General features: G+C 42.4%; 1 protein-coding gene across 1 annotated transcript in view; it reads left to right on the forward strand.

The window, feature by feature from the left end:
* Positions 1–20997, forward strand: part of tutl (turtle) — a 47157-nt gene extending 26160 nt beyond the window's left edge. The window contains 11 exon segments of the mRNA XM_064690449.1: positions 3734–4016; positions 5089–5330; positions 7219–7489; positions 7555–8418; positions 8793–8876; positions 13685–14098; positions 17579–17696; positions 17901–17949; positions 17951–17971; positions 18151–18198; positions 18200–20997. Coding sequence (XP_064546519.1) covers positions 3734–4016; positions 5089–5330; positions 7219–7489; positions 7555–8418; positions 8793–8876; positions 13685–14098; positions 17579–17696; positions 17901–17949; positions 17951–17971; positions 18151–18198; positions 18200–20020 — 4215 coding nt within the window. The 3' untranslated portion in view covers positions 20021–20997.

The raw sequence follows: 20997 nt of genomic DNA on the forward strand, positions 1-20997 counted from the left end.
TGTTGTGTTGTTAACTATACGATATGAAACAATTAGCTTGGGATGGATATGTCTATCATGTTAAGTAAATGTATTTTATGTGTTGCTTGATTGGCAATTTGCGTATGAGTTAAATTTAATTTCTTAGTCCTTTCCTTTAATTTTTATTCGATTTACAATGTTCGCCAATTGTGCTGATTGCTAAAAAGTTAACTTTACTTAAGCTTCGCGGCGACAGCTATTTTAGAACCGAATCGAAAGCAGATTCTTAGCGACTCGATTTAGATATTCCACAAACAGAGGATCATAATGACACCACACACGCAATTCTATCCGAACACTGACAAAAAACAAATGAGAAAAATATGCTTTTTAAAAAATCAAAAGAAATAAATCAGACCAAAGAGAGCGAAAGAGAAGAAAAATTCACACCATTTCCTTTAAAACAATCTCGTTCGCAAAATCGCAAAATCGAAAAACATTTATACAAATCTGTAGCTGTTCACCGCTAACAAACCAAACAACTAGTCGCAATAATTCATAGCAAGCAAAGAATAAACTATATGTAGCCACATTCCCAAGATTTTAGTGCAATTTATCCAATTCCTGCACATCTTTCTAGCATCAACAGAGTTTGCGGAAATATGTTAATGTTTTCGTTAGGTTGGCTATCTGTGAAAATAGGGAAAATGAATTTCATTTAACAAAATTAAGAATTTGCTGCACAAATATTGCGGAATCATTGCCTATTTCCCTCAACTCTGTTTGACCAAAATATCTCGTACAAATTCACAATCCATCCACCACCTGCAACCTGCACTGCAAATTCCTTGATGCATAGCTAGCAGTAAGCAAAAGTTGATTTCCATTAAGGGAAATAGAACAAGCGAAATATACAGCAATTTGTTTATTTAAAGAGCACAAGTCCAATTCCTGTTTAACTTCTTTTATTCAAATTATTCAAATTTTTTTTTTTAACTTTATATAATACGCCTAGGCCAAAGTATGACATACATAAGTTTTAACCTATTGAAACGCCAGCATGCATTGCATAACTATTTCGTTTGAGTTACCTCTCAGGTGGGCAATGGCTCGCGACCACACACAGACTTATAAACTTACACAATATATTAGTGAGGTGGGCTCATTAAGAAAGTGCAGCTAGCAAATCTGCAAGGCTGAAGGCTGCGACCTCAAACTGCTTACTTTCATAATTTAAAGCAAGCTTAAGCCGCTGCAAGCCGATAAACTAAGTTTATTGTTGCTGCTTGATAGCAAAGTTAAAACTAAACCGAGCAAAAACTAAGAAAAACCGCAAGGATAATAAAGTAGAAATGTAGACGCTGCGGCTGCGGCTGCGGATGCTGCTTCCCCTGAGGTTGACGCAGACGTTGACGTCAACGCCTTCAACGTTGGGCGTTGAGCGGAATAGCGCAACTGAACTTTCCGCCGTGGACCAGTTTATATATTCGAGTGTATATGTGTGCGTGCATGTGTGTGTCTGTTTGTGTGAGCGAATCCAACTGTTTGTTAGCATACTTGTGTGCGCTTGGATAGATAACGTCGCTGCTTTTTGTGCCAAGTTAAAAGTTTTACAAGCATTTTTAATGCCAAACAAAGTTATAAGTACTAAAAAAAGAAAGTTTATGCTTTGCTGCGATAAAAATAAATACGCATACGGTAAAGCAATCCTACAGTCCCGCAAAATGTGGCACGGCAACATAACGGCTGTAATGGTGGCGTATTAAAGGGATTAACATGGATTCAGCTTTTAATTTATACCCAGCTCTGATCTGGCATGGTCTGTTCTTTTTGCTTATATGTATGTTTCGTAATTAAATACAATGTTGCGCATAAAAAGTCGGGTTACGTCGTGTTTTGTAACGTGTTTTGCCGTGTTGCTTCGTTGCTCTCTATATTAAAGTAAGCTTTTGTTTTTTGTGTTGCCTACTTTTGTGCGGCGTTGCCTTTAAGAGCCCAGACCGACCGCCACAGACTACAACAAATATGAGGAGAGGCGACGTTGCCTTAGTTGCAATCTAAATTAATTGCTACTGAATAAATTAAGCGGAAAAATGTTTACCGAGTCAACTTATGACGCTTCTGCGAGTGCGAATATTAATTTTTGGCGCCCGCTCGACTACCTAACGCTGGGCTTGCTCTAATAAATACATGTAAGCTACCGAGCTCCTTCCGCTGACATGTTGCGTCGAGCCTCCCAGCTGCCTATATCTGGGTCCCAGGACGTCTACACTGTGCTCTGCGTCCTGCGTACTATGTTGTGTGTTATGTGTCGAGGGCTTGCCAAAGCGCTGCCAAAGCAAATTATTTCATATGCCAGCTGAGAAAATTATTAAAACGTATATAATTAAGTTGTTATAAACGAGGCGAGACGACGCTTGTCAGCTCATAAATCTGCATAGTATAATTACAAAAATAAATCGATTAACTTTGATGCCGCCGCCGCCGCAATCGGACGTAGCGAGCAACATGCCTACCAATTACTTAAGCAAAAGCAATTATATGCCCCTTTCAGTATTTGAAATTTAAGACCAATGACATGGAGCATTCAACTAAACGAAAGGGGACTATTGTGGCTCGAAGTGTTTACGCCCTTGATGCCCGGGAAAGTCATGTGAAAGAATTGCCTGACCTATCTAAATCCACATCCGCAGCCACATCCACATCTACGTCGGCGCCGCGTGTGATTCAATAGATTCGGCATTCTATGCTGGTAACTGCCAACATGGCCGGGGCTGTGCCTTTGAGCAAAAAAATAAATAAACAATAAACAGAAATATATGGCATTTCAGTTTGGTAAGAGGGGCGAGCTGGCAGAGCGACTGCAGGTTGACCTCAATTGTTGTAGCTTGCCTGAAATATTTTACATGCACATTTTTTATCAGCCAAAGCTTGAATTTCAACTGTATCTCTGTTGCTGTTTCTGTTTCTGTGCCTTGTTGTTTTCGCTGTTTGCACATGATTTATTGTTGCCGGGATCTGCTAGCCCAGCTCTGGTGTTGATGGGCATCCAAGTCTATGGGGTCTATGGGGTTGGGAGAGCTACGGGCTTGGGCCACACAGTTCGCCTGTAACTCTGCCAATCTATGATTATACTGCTTTTTTTTTCGCTTTTTAGTTTTTTCGTATTGATTTTACTCTTGAAACTGAGGTGCGTGTCGCATTCAATTTATTTTTCACAGTTTTTGGGGGTTTTAACATTGCCAATTGGCAATTCTGCGATTAATCTAACATAAACTGATTGAATTTAATTTTATCCGACTTTAAAGCGTATACATATGTACATAATATTATTTTTAAACTGACCATTTTTTTATACTAAGTAAATATAATAATATCCGTATACATTTATCAGCATGCACGCAGTGTTGATGAGGATTGCATGTTTAATTTCAAATTGTAATCGTGCTAGAATTTAGATTTTTTATATGTTGACTTAACATAAATCGCCCATGTAAATAATCATTTTGTTTCGCGACGAATGTGAATTCAATTCATTTATCTACTGAACATGTCATAACATTTGCGATACATGATCTTAGCTTGACTTATGTGGTTCATAATTGTTTGATGTCAAGAGTATGTAAAAATGTTCAAATACATCAAAAATATAAAAAAAAAAAACAACAACATACTGTCTTCAAATCAATATCAGACTGAACACAATAAAATGCAACACTTATTTATTGATCGACCTTAACCTTTACATTTTATGCATTAAACAACAACACAGGGCTCCGATCTGCCCATATATATCTGGTATGAGAGCTACCCGGAACACATTGAGGAGGGCTACAAGGGACGCGTGTCGCGTGTGTCGCAGGACTCGCCGTTCGGCTCCGCATCACTCAACCTGACCAGCATTAGAGAATCGGATCAGGGATGGTACGAATGCAAGGTCGTATTCCTGAACCGAGATCCTAAGCAGCATAAGAATGGTACATGGTTCCACTTAGATGTACATGCACCGCCACGCTTTAGTGTTACACCCGAGGATATTATATATGTTAATTTAGGTGAGTCCCAGCAAACAACAACAAAAAATGCGAAATCATAAATAACAAGCTAGCTAGCTGTCAAGAAACTTGTCAAAGTTCTTCCATGCGGAACCGGCTCATATTTGGCAAAGTTATTTGCTGCTATCAACCACCGGGTAAATGACGTTTCGCAGATTAAGTGACGCAGGCTCTCCTGCGTCGTCCTCCAGGCTCTCTACTGCCTTGCCATGGATAGCCACTTGTGACTGTGTCAAATGGTCAGCAATTTGTTGCAGTGCCCGAATGAGTCTGTCACCTTGAAATGAACTATGGGTCTATTTATGTGCAAGACCCCCGTACACTCTGCTTATCGCCCATCAGCCGTCACCCATTTGCCGGTCGCCTGTGCCCAACGCTCACTCAAGCGTCATAATGGTGCGCAATCGTAAAAAGTGAGCGACACTTTCCCGTAGCAGGGAAAACTTGGCTCGCTTAGAAAGTGCGTGTTTGAGTTGCTTATGTGAGCTCATTTGTCATCTTTCGAATGTCCCGAATACTTTACAAAATCGATAAGCCTTTGTGTGTGTGTGCAATCGCCAGCCAAATCGAATTTCCGTCGCTTAATCAAAGTTAAAATGTTTACGCTCAGCCACTCAACGTGGTTGGTACGCAGCGACTTCCAAGTGGCACCCAGCCGAACAATTCGAAAGCCAAACAAAAGACGGCGACTGCGCCGGAAATGCGTCAAGAGAAAATGGCGCTGCAGCGCATAAATCAGACAACACACTGACGGTTTGTCAGCCAACTCAGGCGGCACATGAGCAACATGAACCAATAGTAACAACAATGCAGCCACTGTCTGCGTGCTCCATTGTCTGCGGCAAATGGCGGCAGTAAGTACGAGTAGTTAGCCGGCATAGCAGAGATTCATATAATATATAATACATATGGATGCAACAGAGGAGACTGTGAGTAGGCGACCCGGCTATATTAACCGGAAGGTGGGCAATGCAAATGGCTGGCTACGAGTATGAGCTGAACAATTGCTGCGAACTTATCCCATTAATTTGTCGTTTTCTTTGTCGTTTCTTCGGTGCGTTGTTTTTTGCAGGTGATTCAATTATACTCAATTGCCAGGCAGATGGCACACCAACTCCAGAAATTCTTTGGTACAAGGATGCGAATCCCGTTGATCCATCGCCCACGGTGGGCATCTTCAACGATGGCACCGAGCTACGGATCTCCACCATACGGCACGAGGATATCGGAGAATATACTTGCATTGCACGCAATGGTGAGGGACAGGTCTCCCATACGGCCCGCGTTATAATTGCGGGCGGCGCTGTAATAATGGTAAAAACCTATAAACAAATCAATTATTTACCAGATAAACAAATATTAGTTTATAGACAGCTCTTTCAAATGATGATAACAGAAAACTTATTAACTAAAATTGTAGTAAGCCCAACCATAGCGAAATAATTGGTTGGCTCTAGAAGTAGAGTAATAATGGGACTTAGCACAGATAGTTCGCGAATAGTTCAATGAATTCTTACAACCATCTTATTAAATTTACCTCTCTCTATACAAAAACCAACACGATATCAATTTAACAAAAACTACCCAACAAATGTCCAACCGACTCACTTTTCCGCGCTAAGGATAAAGCGGCGCATATTAAAAACACGCAAACGAAATCAAAAATGAATGTCATCAATGAAAACTTTACTATAAGAGTAAGTTTTTAATATATCCCTACATTCCTTTCTTCGTGCATTTTCTTGCATACGCATCGTTTAAAGTCCGTTAAGTGCTTTTACATTAACCAGCCGGCAAAGTCAAACAACGTATGCATTTGCCAAAGCAAACTAATCATCCAAAATGTTCCTTTCGGCTTGAGTGTAAAAACAACATCAATAGTATCAGGACCCATCAGAACAGATCAAAACCAATCCCTCCGCATGCACGAAATTTTCGCACCAGCGACCAACCAACACGGACGACACCTGCTGCCAGAAAACGCCATCAGCTTGGTTTACAAAAAAATCCAACCCAAAACGTGGCCCAAACAACCGAACGGCACTTCCACACAACCAGAAGCGAAAAGTCTATTGGAAGCGTGCACGGCTTTTTTTGTCCTCCCCATGCATTCCGGCTGGCCATGCAGGGCTGCAGTCTGAGCTGCCTTTGTGTTGGTCGTGCTCGCATCTACGGCTCGCCTCCCCTCGCCTCGCCCCGACCCGCCCCACCTCGCCTCCCCTCGCCTCGCCCCGACCCGCCCCACCTCGCCTCGTTTTACAAGCAAAAGAAAGCCGAATTAAGCACATAGCGAAAGGGCCCGCCCCAGTACACACTTGACATGGTCATTCGTCCAGTCTCCGAATCGATGCCCGCTTCCTACCTTCTATTTACCATGTGCTTCCACACATTCACATATATATTCAGTCTCATCTACGTATGTACTTAATATGCCCCACACACATACACACACAAAGTTTTCCGTCTAAAACCAATTGCATATTTTGTGGACGACCCACTAATGCATTTGGATTTCGGGTATTTACAGTTAGCCAGGGAAATGGCAGGCACGCCATATGAGCAAAATATTGACGCCTTAAATAGTTTGAACTTTGAACTTTCGAAAACAAGGGTGTAGTGCGACAAACACTTTATTTTTTATTGTTCAAGGGCTTAAAAAAGCCAAGGGAATGGGCGCGTATAAAATAAATACAATGATTTTGTGTCCAATTTGCGATCAATTTATTTCGCATTTAGCTGGCATAAATTCAGCCATAACTATAACCTACTCAAATGAAAATTATTTCCATCAAATCCCTCTACGTCAGTATATCCTTTGAATAAATCAAGAAAATGGGCCAAATTGCACTAATGCTATTACCAAAGCAAGAAGTAGAACGGGCCCAAATGATGTCGGTGACATTTGACTGACAAGTTGTCAATGGCAGCAGTCAGGCCATAGAGGAGCAACGTGTTAGGGCTGTAGTTGTCACTCCTTTTTTTAAGGGGAAGAGTGAGAATAAAGGACACCCAGGAATCATTGAAGTGGAACCCTGAGAAAATGTTGCTTTTAAGCGGATAGCGCGCTTTGTAGGAAGAGTATGGGGACTTTTACGCTGGTCAACATACGACTCATGATTTGAACTCGTCCTTACTCAGCGTTCAGCCAACGCCTGACGATTGTGAGTTTAACAATATGCTTTGTCCTGGTTTGTATCGACAGGTGCCGCCCACCAATCAAACGAAACTCGAGGGAGAAAAAGTGATATTCTCATGCGAGGCTAAGGCCATGCCCGGCAATGTCACGGTGCGTTGGTTCCGTGAGGGCTCCCCGGTGCGCGAGGTGGCCTCCTTGGAGACACGCGTCACCATTCGCAAGGACGGCTCGCTGATCATTAATCCGATCAGTGCGGACGACACGGGACAGTATTTGTGCGAGGTGACCAACGGCATTGGAGATCCGCAGAGCGCTTCGGCCTACCTGAGTGTTGAATGTGAGATTAAATCAATTTGGTTTTTTACTAAATACAAGCTAAATTCGTGACGTATTTGTGTGTAGATCCTGCCAAAGTGACCTTCACTCCAACCGTGCAGTATCTTCCGTTTCGATTGGCCGGCGTCGTGCAATGCTACATCAAGTCGAATCCACAGCTGCAGTACGTTACCTGGACGAAAGACAAACGCCTGCTGGAGCCCTACCAAATGAAGGACATCGTGGTAATGGCCAATGGTTCGCTGCTCTTTACGCGGGTCAACGAGGACCATCAGGGACGCTACACGTGCACGCCCTACAATGCCCAGGGCACGCAGGGCGACTCGGGTGTAATGGAAGTGCTCGTCCGCAAGCCGCCAGCGTTTACCGTCGAGCCGGAAACGCTTTATCAGCGCAAGGTCGGCGACAGCGTCGAGATGCACTGTGACGCAGTCGAAGCAGAGGGCACGGAGCGGCCCACAATCAAATGGCAGCGCCAGGAGGGCGAGCAACTGTCGGACTCACAGCGCAATCGCGTCAAAATATCTGGTGGCAACATCACAATCGACAATTTGCGTCGCGAAGATTTTGGATACTACCAGTGCGTTGTCTCCAACGAGGTGGCCACTCTGATGGCCGTCACCCAGCTGGTCATCGAGGGTACCCAGCCGCATGCGCCCTACAATATTACGGGCAAGGCCACCGAGTCCTCCATAACGCTGCAGTGGCTGCCTGGATATAGTGGTGGCTCCGAGTACAAACAGGACTACACGATTTGGTATCGCGAGGCGGGCGTCAACGACTGGCAGACAATATCGGTGACGCCGTCCGGCAGCACCCAGGTGACCATCAACGGATTAGCCTCGGGCACCAGCTACGAATTTCAGGTGGTTGGCCGCAACGTGCTCGGCGATGGTATGATGAGCAAAGTAATGACTGTGCGGACTCTGGGTGAGTAATCGTCTAGATCCTTTAGTTGTAAGTCGAGTTTTTGCTTTGGTTTTTCCCAATTGTTTTTTCGGTTTTTGCTCCTGCTCAAATGTTGCTCTGCATTTTGCACATTCTCATTAAAACTTCTGCACTATTGAGACGTGGAGTCTCGTTAATCTGGATTGGCTCTAACATAACGCTCTTATTTTTCTCTCGTTTTTCTTCTCTTTTCTCACGATCTCCATCGAACAAAACCAAACGCTACTCGTATTAACTTTCTCATACTAATCATGCGTAAAATCAAATGCCAAAATCGCGCATTGAATTTTGAATTTTTCTCGCTGCTGGTGACCCCTCCACCCCCCATCCACATGGCAAAAATTCAAATTCAATAGAAGACGCTCCGGCAGCGCCACGTAATGTCAAGGCTGCAACACAACCGCCCGATCACTTATTTCAGCCAATGCCAGACGAAGCTGGTAAGATAACTAACAATTAGTGAAGTATCTTAGCTATAACAAACATATATCTCCAATATGAGACCTATGGGACCAACAAATGGAAAGAAACCTTAAACATCGTATCCCGAAGATTAAATGTGCCCATCCCCAACGTCAAATGTGTGCATGATGTTTTATAAAAACAGTTCACAATCGCCAGAGAAAAAAAAAAATAAATATGTATAGAGGACCAAGGAAGAGGCCAGGGGAAGACTGGCTCTAGAATTGAAGACTTTTTTAATTTTCCAGGCTAGCGAACTTCGCCTGCCCCCCTCTGCTGTCTGTACCCTGTTAGGCAACCATGGGGCAACCACAAACATTAAAAAACACTGTAGAAAATACTTTTCTTGATCTGTGGGGCTCTCAGAAAGTGCTCAGCGAGTCGAGAACGAAAAACAACAATTAAATATTCAAAGCAATTATACACTGCAAGCAGAAAAGTTAGGCAAATGGACGCAGTTTCTCGTTGACCCTTCCATCCTTCCCCATTGACCCTTCCTCTGTTATTGGCTGCCAACGCACGCCCCGAATTCGCGCCGAGTCCCCGGGGCATAGGTCGGCACATGTGCGTCCTTTATTGAGGCAATGCTGGAATGTGAATATTATATTTTGACGTTCCTTCCACTCATATGTGCACATATGTATAGTTGCTCAGGTGTGCGGGTGTGGGTGTGCGCTTGGGTGTGGGTCTGGGTCTGTAAGGGAGCTGGCTGCTCAGCTTTTCTCGCAACGTAATTAAAACAGTTGGTCCCACATTTAATTATTTAAATTAATTGAACTGTTTTTACAATTGTGCGACGCGCAGACACTGAGACAGAATGGGAGACACATATACATTCACTGAGACACACACACACACACACACACACACACACACACACACACACACACACACACACACACAGACACACACAGGCAAAGGCGAACGCTGCGTGTTGTCATTGTTGTTTCGTGTGACACAGGTCGTGCGGTCGATATGGCAACGCCCACGCCAACAACAATATGTACAAACAGCAAAAAAAAAAATAACAACAACTGAGCTGCCGCTGGGTGGCGTAATTTAAACAAGCATATTACCAAATGCCGAGCCACATTTAACACAGGCAGACTTGCCGACGACGGCCAGACAAGCATTATATTTCCCTTACCCCCCTCACCCGCCGCCGTTGGGGCTGGCTGTGTAGGTGAGGCAATTTGAATACCATCGTAGCTGCGTGTTTTTCCAACCGCTTTGCGATAATAGTTAATTTTTTACTGTACTTTATCCCTGTTTGTACCACATTGGCCTCTTCCCCGCCCGTCCCCCTCCTCTCTCTCTCTCTCTCTCTCTCTCTCTCTCTCTCTCTCTCTCTCTCTCTCTCTCTCTACCTTTTTCTACGCTTTTTCTGTCTCGCTCTTGTACTTAACATAAAACACAAGTGAGCTCCCAACCCTCAAACACAAACACAGACACACTCATACGCTAGTATACGCACTCACTTACACACTCACACACACACACACACACACACACACACACACACACACACACACACACACACACACACACACGCACGCACTCGTACACAGACCTGCATACATATGTAAGTGTTTTCCCCATTTAGCGAATTTATTATACTCGTATTAGAGTCCCATTCTGTTGCTGTGTTTGTGTCCCTGCGTGTATGCGTGTAGCTATGTATGTACATATCTCGGTGCGTTGGCGCACGCGTATGTTAAACAATAATAACAGCAACAACTACAACAACTACAACAACAACTACAGCAACAACAACAATGGCAATGGCAACTGTAACAACGGCCACAACAACAAGAACAGTTAAAACAACGACAACTTACAGAAAATGTGTTGTGTTATGCAACCCTGGATTTCGTGTACGTGTGTACCTTTGGCGCTTGTAGCGAAACACCTACAACCATCCATCCACTCCCACATACACACATTACCACACACAGCCACACACTACCCGCCTCATTTTAAAAACAGCAACTCGGGCTAAACACCACGCTGCAGGGCCGCCACCAAAACAACAACAGCAACAACAACAACAACAACAACAGCGACGAAAACGAAAACAACAACTGCAACAACTGTCATTAAAATCGCCGCAGAAATAACAAACAGAAATAATATTTCTTTAGTCTTTTCTTTCCATTCTTATTTTTTTCATTTTTTTTGTTATATATTTTTAATCGTGCATATAACGTCAACGGTAAACCGTATTTCAAGCTCGTATGTTAAGCAATGTCTGAGCGTGTGTGTACATGTGTGCGCATGTGTTCGTGTTGTGTGTGTGTGTGTGTGAAGCGTTTACCATGCGCCATGGCACTGGCTGCCTTGTTGTTGTTGTTTTTGAATCCTTGCGCGTCGCAACGCTTAAAAATTAATAACAACAACGTAGACGGGTGGCAGCGCCGGCGACAGGCGGCACTTGAACAGTTGCAAATTTTCTTTCTGACATTCGACAAAAATAAAAAATAAAAAAAAAACAAAACAACAGCAGGAAATGCATGTCAAGGCTGATTACGTTTTATATTTACACACACACTCGCACACTGGCACACACACACTGGCACACACACATTTGCATACGCGCACATGCGAATTTATGAATATTCAATGCATTTCACTGTCATTATTGCAGAGCACCAGCTTTTTGATGTTGTTTGGCCCCGTGTTCTGTTGTTACCAATATTATTCGCACATTTTTACGCTGCAAAAGTAATTTTCCGTTTAACATAGCATATACACACACATAGTATACCCTTATAACCTACCATACGGTAGGGTATAGCGTTTAATAAGTACTTATTTCGCCTACCCCATCCAGGTAAACTAATCGATTATTTCATATAAGTTAGTCTTTCAGTGGTGTCAAAAGGAGTTGGGCTTTGTACTGACGATTCCCGTGGCATGTCGTTGCGCTTCCCATAAGCCAACTCCTCCTATTTGTACTTAATTTCTGTTGTGTTGTAGTTATTTGCATTTGTCTGCTTTCAAATTTGTTCTGTTTCTGTTTTTTGGTTTTTCGGACACTGTACCTTTAAATGTGCACACTTTCTTATATGATTTACAACCTGCACGCCACTTTAATTATTATTATATTTTTTTTTTGTTTTGGGTTCGAAGCAAAGCACTTTTATTTCGCCTGTTAAGCCTGTTTACTTTGGCAGGCATTTATTATGATTTTGTTTTGTGTTTCTGTTTCTGTTTTACTTGCAGACCTTTTAGCCTATTTTGACATATACTTTCATACCGATTCGAGAGGCATGATTGTTTATTCACCGCCCAAGTTGAGATTGAAAGGTACTCGTATTATTATCAATTTATTCAAATATTTTTCTCACTGTTTTTTCAGTTTAAAGCGACGATCTTTTTACATACTCGTATGTTACATACATGTTATGTACATACTACATACATACATACATACAGGCCGCAATGGTCCACAAAAAATGACACATGCGAACCGAACTAACTGCAAGGGTCGATGTTGGCGTCAGACTTGAAAAAGCAATTACATTCGAAATTCTTCGGCCATTGTTGCTTGTTTGTTTACATACCATATTGTATTGCTGTTGCTCGTGGAGATGCCTTTGTGTTCGGGTGTTCGGGCATCAGCCAGTTCCTAGCTGCCATCTTGTGGATTGTAACTTTTAGCTACCGACCCGAGCCAGACCCTGTTGCAAGCTCTTAGCTATCCGAAGGGTCAAAGTGCGCACTCATTGTACTTCTTGCATTGTTTACAATGACATTTTACGGCTGTTGCAAGTCGCAGCCGTGCGTGCGTGAGTGTGCGTACCTTTTAATGCGCTTAAGTAATGCCTTTTACGAGTATTTCCGTGCAGACTGCAGATTTACTACCGCTAACTTCATCCACTTTGTGGGCCGCTTGTGCCGGATAAGCTGCTGCTGCTGCTGCTGCTGCCAGTGGCAACTTGGTGCAGCCATAAATAACATTTACTCTCACCCCTGCCCCTGTCTCACGCCTGCCCGACTATGTGTATACGACTGTGTACCCTGTCTACCCTTGACATTTTTACGGCCACCCCGCTCAACCCATCTCATTTAGGCCTATGGCGTGGAGCCTTCCCCCTTTGTTTTTTTTTTATTATGTTTGTCACCTGCCTCGTTTATATTATGTCAAATCTGTGGGTATTTTTCATTATGACAGTGGAGCGGCGGGGAGGCGGGGTGGGAAAACTCTTTGCTCATTTTTGCAGGCACAGCGCGTCCCGCCCCATGCTATGCGCATAATCAACTTTTGATGTATGCGCTTTCAAATCTCTTGTGTGTTCTTTAAAAGCATTTCTAATTAACATATATGCATAAATAATAAGCGTAGCATTTTTATTCAACAACACTCCGGTTTAATAAATGGCTTGCACTTATTGCCTGTTTCAGGCAAGAATCCACAAAATCAACATTTATACAATATATTATTTATTCCATCTCAATATGAGGGATTACATATGTATGTATATGCACCCTGCATATGCGAGTTGCTGGACTCTTGCTTAAAAAAAATATATATATTTAATTAAATAAATAATGCGGTTATTTATGTGAACAGCCAGAAAAATAGTTTGCAATTAAATGAGTGGAAGGTGCCCCAATGTTAAATCTCAGCAAAAAAAAAAACACATTAAACAAGGAATAAAAGTATTAAAGCTCGAAACCGATGTCCAAGTCGAATGTCCAGTCTGAAAGAAGAGTTTTATTTAGTCTGGCAAAAAGTAAACGTATTTCATTTTCTCCATACTAATGTTATGTTTTTCTCCGGCAGGACCTAAGCCCGGACCACCACGCAATGTGTCCGTTACGGAAATTTCGAATGGTTTCCTTATCACCTGGCAGTCGCCGTTGGAGCGCGCACACATCGTCAAGTTCTATACCATTAAATATCGCACGGATGCGGAGTGGAAGACGCTGAACCGCGGCCAGATACGCCCGGAGGAGACACAGTATCTGGTGAAGAACTTGGTGGGCGGACGCACCTACTATTTCCGCGTGCTGGCTAACTCAGAAAAATCATACGAGTCCAGCGACGAGGTGAAATTCCCAGTGCCGGCGCGTGTCAAACATAAAGCTATAACAGCCGGCGTCGTTGGGGGCATCCTGTTTTTTATTGTTGCGATCATTTTATCGGTTTGTGCCGTAAAAATTTGCAATAAACGTAAACGACGAAAACAGGAAAAAGGTAACACAGCCGAAATGCTGACACACACTTGAAATGGTTTTTAATGACAATGATGATCATTGCGAGAATAACAGATGACAATAATAATAATGATGCTCTTGTTGTTGTTGTTGTTGTTGATGTTGATGTTGACGATGATTGCGACACTTTTAGCAATTATGCTCAGCTAATTAACAAACTAATGCTACCTAAAACATACCTACTAACCGCCTACCTACTAGAGAACTCTCTTCTTTCCGCTCCGAGTATTGGCAATGACTATTCGGCGGCCAAGGCCACATGATTTCTAATTTCTGAATATGATTTTCGAATAACATATAGTAATACTCGTAATTATCGTCGTGCTTTTATAAGTTTTGCTTGAGCCATGGACATTTTAAGTTTCCTGCAAATTTAAGGCATTAACTCTTAATTGAATATAAGTATATATTTCTGTAATATAAGAACAATTCGTACTTGGAGCCAGTGCAAGTTTATTTACCTCATTGGCTATTCCGACAACAACAATGCATTGATAAACAATATTTGAATTAGTTTGTTTACCTAAACCAAAAAGTAAATGTCAAAAGGCATTTAATACAAAATTACCAATTTATGCCTGTGCGAATAGTTTTTACGTTTCCGTTGTAGTTGTGCAAGTCAAATTGATTTACAATTTAAAAACGAAATCAAATACGAGTGTTCCTGTAAATACAAGTGCGTTGCTTTTCTATTTATTTTAACATTTTTTTATTTGTGAGGCATTCTAAGTTTTTAGTATTAATTTATTTAAGACAAACTCTTAGTTACAATCTAACCCGTCTGTCCTGTTGAATTTAACCTACCCTACCCGACGTTTATGGAGATTTCTGTTGCTTAAATGAGCCTTTTAGCATATCCAATTTTTGTATGAATTCTTCTACTTTTTAATTTAATGAAGAAAACAGATATGTGATCTGCGCTGACTTAGCCCGTTCCAGAGCATTTTGTTATAATTCTCTGATTAACATGATTTTTCTTTTTTGACGCATGTACATATAAATAGTTGTTGCAAATTTAGTTTAACGTAAAGAAATACCCGAAATATGATCCATTAGACTAACAAAATCCGTGCTGCAACAAAGCAAGCTAATGTTGCAAATTACCTGAGAAAATGATATCTTTAGCCCGGAATATTAATTGAAAGGGGACTCAGTTTTAAGTTACATGCGTGTGTGTTTGCGATCTGTTCTCGTTACTTTGGCTTTTAATTTTACAACATTTTTTTGGTATTAGTTTATTGTTGTGTTGTTTTGATGAATTTCTTATGTATATTTTGTAAAACTTTCACACACTTACACAACACAAACAACAAGTCAAAAGAGAGAAAAACAAATCGAAAAACTGCACATTGTAAAATCAATGTTGCATATTAATATTTAGGTTTGTTTAGTTGTTCATAATTAAAAAAAAAAAAAACAAAACAAAACAAACCGCGAAACAATATGAAAACCAGTATCAGGAAATGAAACACCTTTATCGCAATAATATTGATATGCATGTTCTTGGCCAAATCGTCGTTGTTTCTGCCCAGGGCTGAGTTCATGTCGGATAAAGGTGTTTAGGTGTTTAGAGAGTATAAAATTCGATACCTATATATATGGAGTTGACCATATATATAGCGCAATACTGGGCAGACGTTTTTTGTAAACAATTCACGCACAAAGATGGTAAAATAAGGCCCACAATCGATGACCAAAGAGCTAAACCACAGCTCTTATATAAAAGTCAAGGCTTGTTCAAAGCATAAAATGATCGCGTTATCAATAGATACGACGTGCCCATGCACTGTTATAAGCATGACCAGCATTTGTATGCACAAATCGTTAGATTTTGAGCCCAATTAACATTATCTCGTTTGTCCATGCAAATTGCCCGGGAAATGCACTCTCTCCCACTGAGAACCAATATGCTAACCAACTAAGCCCCCTGCAACGCGACAAGCAAATCAAAACGTAAAGCAAAAGCAACTGGGTAAGTTTTTCAAAATCATAATAAATCGATGTCGTGTGCAACAGATTCCAAGTGTAACAACAACAAAAACTTAAGGTTATTTTCAGACAACTATCGCCCAATACCAAGTAATAAGTAACAATTAACAATTAACAAGATTTATCTGCCTACTAAACAACTAGTATTACACCGCATTTCATATACTCTGCCCGGGTCACTCCTCGAGCGCATGCGTATCTATCTCAGTTCTCAGTGAATATAGTGCATTCATATTCAAGCGCTTACGTATATTTCTACTTATTTACCAAACACCACACTTTCTTAAGTATCTCAAGCACACACGAAGGCGGCAAAGTCATTTCATAATTATTATGTATTATACTCAATTATAAAATCGAACAAAATCTCACAGCTAAAACTCAACACATTACACTCGAATCATGTTTTTCAGCTGCCGTTGCTGGTCCAAACTTTTGCCCCAACGGACAGTCAGTTTTCCTTTGGTCATCTGTTTTTGTTTAACTTTAATTTAACCATAATCAGCTGGTTTTGTTTTCGATTTCCCATAGACTTTTGTGTTCGTTAACTTCTTCAATTATCAACTGACCATTCAAAAGCCATTTCATGTGTCATTGTCGTTTTTTTTTTGCCAACATCTTGAAGCCCGATCTTTAAATAAAATACGGCGAAAAGCACATGCTATGCGTTCATGCATATGTATGTATACTCGTATAGGCGCATATATGTCTGTGTCCGGAATGAGGAGCAGCCCTTAGCCTAATGTAATTCTCTCTCTAAATGAGGTCGACTACTCCCGCTTCTACCTTCCAGCACTGATCCCAGCCAAATTAGTTTGTCTAGCTAGCTAATTGGATGCCTATTTGTCTATACATATGTAATTGCTACCCCAAATTACTAAACTAATATATATAACTAACAATTGCATAGCATAGCGTAGCATATTATAGCCTAACGGTGTGTGGGTGTGGTTATATTGCCTGTACTCTAAGTAATCATCTATTAAACTGCTAAATTTTTAACAATGTTAATACGGCGACAACGACAATGGCAGCTGGAGTTGTTGTTGTTGTTGTTGTTGTTGTCACTGTTGCTGCTGGCTGGCATGCAAATTGGCATAACGTCCGTTTACCTGTATAGGTGTAAATGTGGTTAGAGTGCCGATCTATTCTAGTATGATTATATGCACTTGCATAAGAACTACTTATTTTATGTACTTGAATAATCAACCGACTTTCGGCTGGGGCGCGCGTTATGCCAGTTTGTGGAAGAGTACTCATATTTCCTATATATACATATATGCATTCATATGTGGACAGCAATGTGTAAATGGTAGTGTGGCTGTGCATGTATATGTGTGTGTATATTCACATATACATACATGTCACGTACATAGTGTGTGCTTGGTAGCTACTGTATATGTATTTTATTTAGCGGATAGGACGGCTCACGCTGCACGCCAAATTAATTTTAGAAATTATACGTTTACAGAGTTCAACATGGTAGCTTGCAGGATAACCGACGCTCGTAACATTGCGGCCAATAATCATCATCATTTGCACAATCGCAGTACGGGCTCAATTTCCTCTGGTCAAGTGCCTTTAAAAAAGTGAGTAAGCCATTCGTATATATTCCATGTCTCCATGCCAAATGCGACCCGACAATTAAATCGATCTAAATTTCCCAACTGTCTCATGCGCCCAACCAAAAACAACAACAAACTGATTGGTAAACGGCACGCACCTACTTCTACTTCTACTACTATTAAATTCTACTACTTCTTCTACTACTATTGCTCGTATCAATATCGTAGCAATACTGAACATTATCGTGATTATGAAAGCGTTTTTATAGTTCCAGGTCCATCCTGTCATAATCAAAATCGTAAGCAATACAATTCTATACTAAAACCACCTTTTTCTTCAGTTCAATTTCGTTCTGTTTTATTCGCCTGAGTTCGTAGTCAACTTAGACTTACGCTTTATTTGGTATTTGTTTTGTGTTAATTTAAATGAATGTGATGTGATGTGAAGTGGACTCCTAACATGTTCTACAATTGCCAGGTACAAACAAACCCGAATATCAAGTCTAACTGCAATACTTATCGCCATATTGCACTGGATTTGGCCACCCGATCGCTGCACCAACTGCCATTCCATCTACAGTTCGCCCAATATTCAAGACGACGGAAAACGGCGCTCCGCACAGGACGGCGGCAAGCTCGGCTACGACCTGAGCCTAGAGAACAGCATTGACGTCGTGGACGGAGCTCTGTTCGAACGTCGCAATAGCAATGTATCCCAAAAATCCTCCAGCGACGATGGAGGCTTCCTTTCGCGTCGCAATTTCATCACAGCACGTGCCTCGTGGCGCCGTCCCCTGGTGGCATCATCCAGCCAAGTCAGCCTGCAGTCGGCAGCGGATTCGGCGAGGGGTTTCCTCCAGGGATTGGGCGGCCTGCTCAAAATTGGCGGCTCTGTCAAACAGCAGCTATCCGAAGAGGCTGTGTCCGGCGCCAGATACCAAAACGTGCTGCGTCCCTACAGCTCCAACATATACAGGAACACGGCCAACAGCGGACCATTGCACATCAACACGATCAGCGGCAGTCTGAGTCACGGCCAGCAGCTGATGTCGCCACAGCTCTACACACCTTCGCGTGCCTCTCGCATTTTTTCCAGCTCGCCGGCGAGCACACCTGGCCACCAGCAGCAGCAGCAACAGCAATTGTCGTATAGCGGCGCCTATCCAGGCCAACACACACACTTCAGCGATCTCAGCACGGTTTATCCCAACTCCGCGGAACGATCATTGCCCACATCACACTTGAGTGGCGCAGGCAATCTGAGCCGCTATCGTTATCATTCGCAGGAGCTGCCGTCCCTGCGTACGATTCAGGAGGAGACGCGTCGCCAACAGCATCCGCATCCGCATCAGTCGCAGCATCCGCTGGAGGATCACTTTGTGCCGCTGCAGTTGCCTTCGCCGCCTTCTTGGCGGAACTACTACCAAACGCAGCTGCCGTATCAGAGCTACAGACCCCGCACTCGCTGGTATCCCCGGCACTACTCCAGGCTGTTTAGCCGCCAGCAGCACGAGCTGCTGTCGCCGCTGCCCGACCTGAACCTGTCGCTGCGCGGGACGGCCCATGGAGCTGGCGTGGGTCTGGAGGCGTCCCCGGAGTCGCGTTCCAGCTCGAGTGGCTTTGGCTCCAAGAACACGTCCAACCATCCGGGCAGCACCAGCGAGTGGCGGCTATTGCCACCCTACCGTCCCCCGCCGTCGCCGCCAAAACATTCGGCATACTTTGGCCTGAACATCGCAGCGTCGGGCAGCCAGCAGGCGCAGGCTCAAACCCTGGTGCCGGGTCAACTGCAGCAGCAGCCATATCACTATTCCTATTTGCAGCCGAGTCCGCCTTCGGCTGGTCTGACGCCGCCTTACACAATGGGGCACTGGCTGGAAATGATCTCAAGACTAAACGCAGCGACGGATAGCAACCTGCCCAGGTCCAACTGCCAGGTGGACGTCGGCAGTGTCGATGGCCACTATGAATTCGACCCTGCCACGCCCACGCCGAGCGCCTCAACACCTACAGGAGTCGGTCTGCTGCGCGACGATCTCAATCTTCACATAGATACGCACCACTATCCACACCATCCTCATCCTCATCATCATCATCATCATCATCATGCATCCTATCATCAGCACGCACATCACACTCTGGGCCCGTTGAGCGGCAGCTTGTTGCACGCCTCGGCCGCGGCCGGATCCAGCTTATTCGGAGGATCTGTGCCCCGCAAGATGCGGAGCCTGCCGCGCTATGACAATGTGGAAGCTCGCCTCCAGGCCATGCGGGAGGAGTTCTATGCCTATCGCAAACGCCAGTCCATGCAGCGGACGAGCGGCCCCGAAATCGAGAGCGTCTGCTGAGCCCTGCCACGCCCTGTCACATTTGCGACCGCAATGCAAACATGTATCCAATACACAACCATATGTAGAAAGTAAGCCAGCACCTGAATGGAATGACTGCACCTGCAGTCGGAAAATGCAATCGAAGTCAACCGCATAAACCATATGATTAAATAATATCCAAAGCAGTGCAGGCCCAGCTCAGATAGTGCATCTGCCTGCCCAATCCATGTTACAGTCATATTACGGACTACAATTATTTAAAGCCAAGAACAATTAGTAGTTTTCTATGATAGAGCAAACGGCAAAACAAAACAAAAAACAAAATCAAGTTAAACAAAATATAGGACACCAAGCAAGAGAAGAATTTTTGTAAATATTAAATGCATTCAGTGGTAAAAATTATAAAAAAGGCACGCAGCAAAATGAGAGCAACGTTTAAAAATAATATTTAAAAATTAAAAAAAAGAAAAACTATAGCAATTATGAGAACATATTATTACTTAAAACTCAATATATTATGTAATTGTAATTGATATTTGAACACAATATGCAAAATGAATATTATTTATAAAATGATGTATTAGATACTTAAAGCATAGGCGACACACAGATTGATCTGTTAAACATCAATTACAAATTAAAAAATCCACAAACATAACGGTACATTATGTTAAATTAATATTTACGTAAATTGAAGCAAAGTATGATAGTGATTAAGTCTTTAGTTGTTAGACTAAACGATCGAAGTGTTAAAATAAAAGCGATAAAAGCTCGGAAAATCAACATATAGAAAGAATTGTTTTATAATTAAATTATTTAATGAAAACCAACAAAATAATAAGATTGATAACAGTTTAACAATAATTACATTTAATATAACTGCTGCATATGTATATGTTTACTGTTGAGCTACACAAATAATTAACTCGAAAGATATATTTATTGAAAACCTAAATACTTTTTCCCGGTACGAGTATAGGCAAATACTTAATCCA

Source organism: Drosophila montana, unplaced genomic scaffold, assembly GCF_035044405.1.
Source record: "Drosophila montana isolate Dmon_TW-CO22-7 unplaced genomic scaffold, ASM3504440v1 contig_3266_1, whole genome shotgun sequence".
Taxonomy (NCBI): domain Eukaryota; kingdom Metazoa; phylum Arthropoda; class Insecta; order Diptera; family Drosophilidae; genus Drosophila; species Drosophila montana.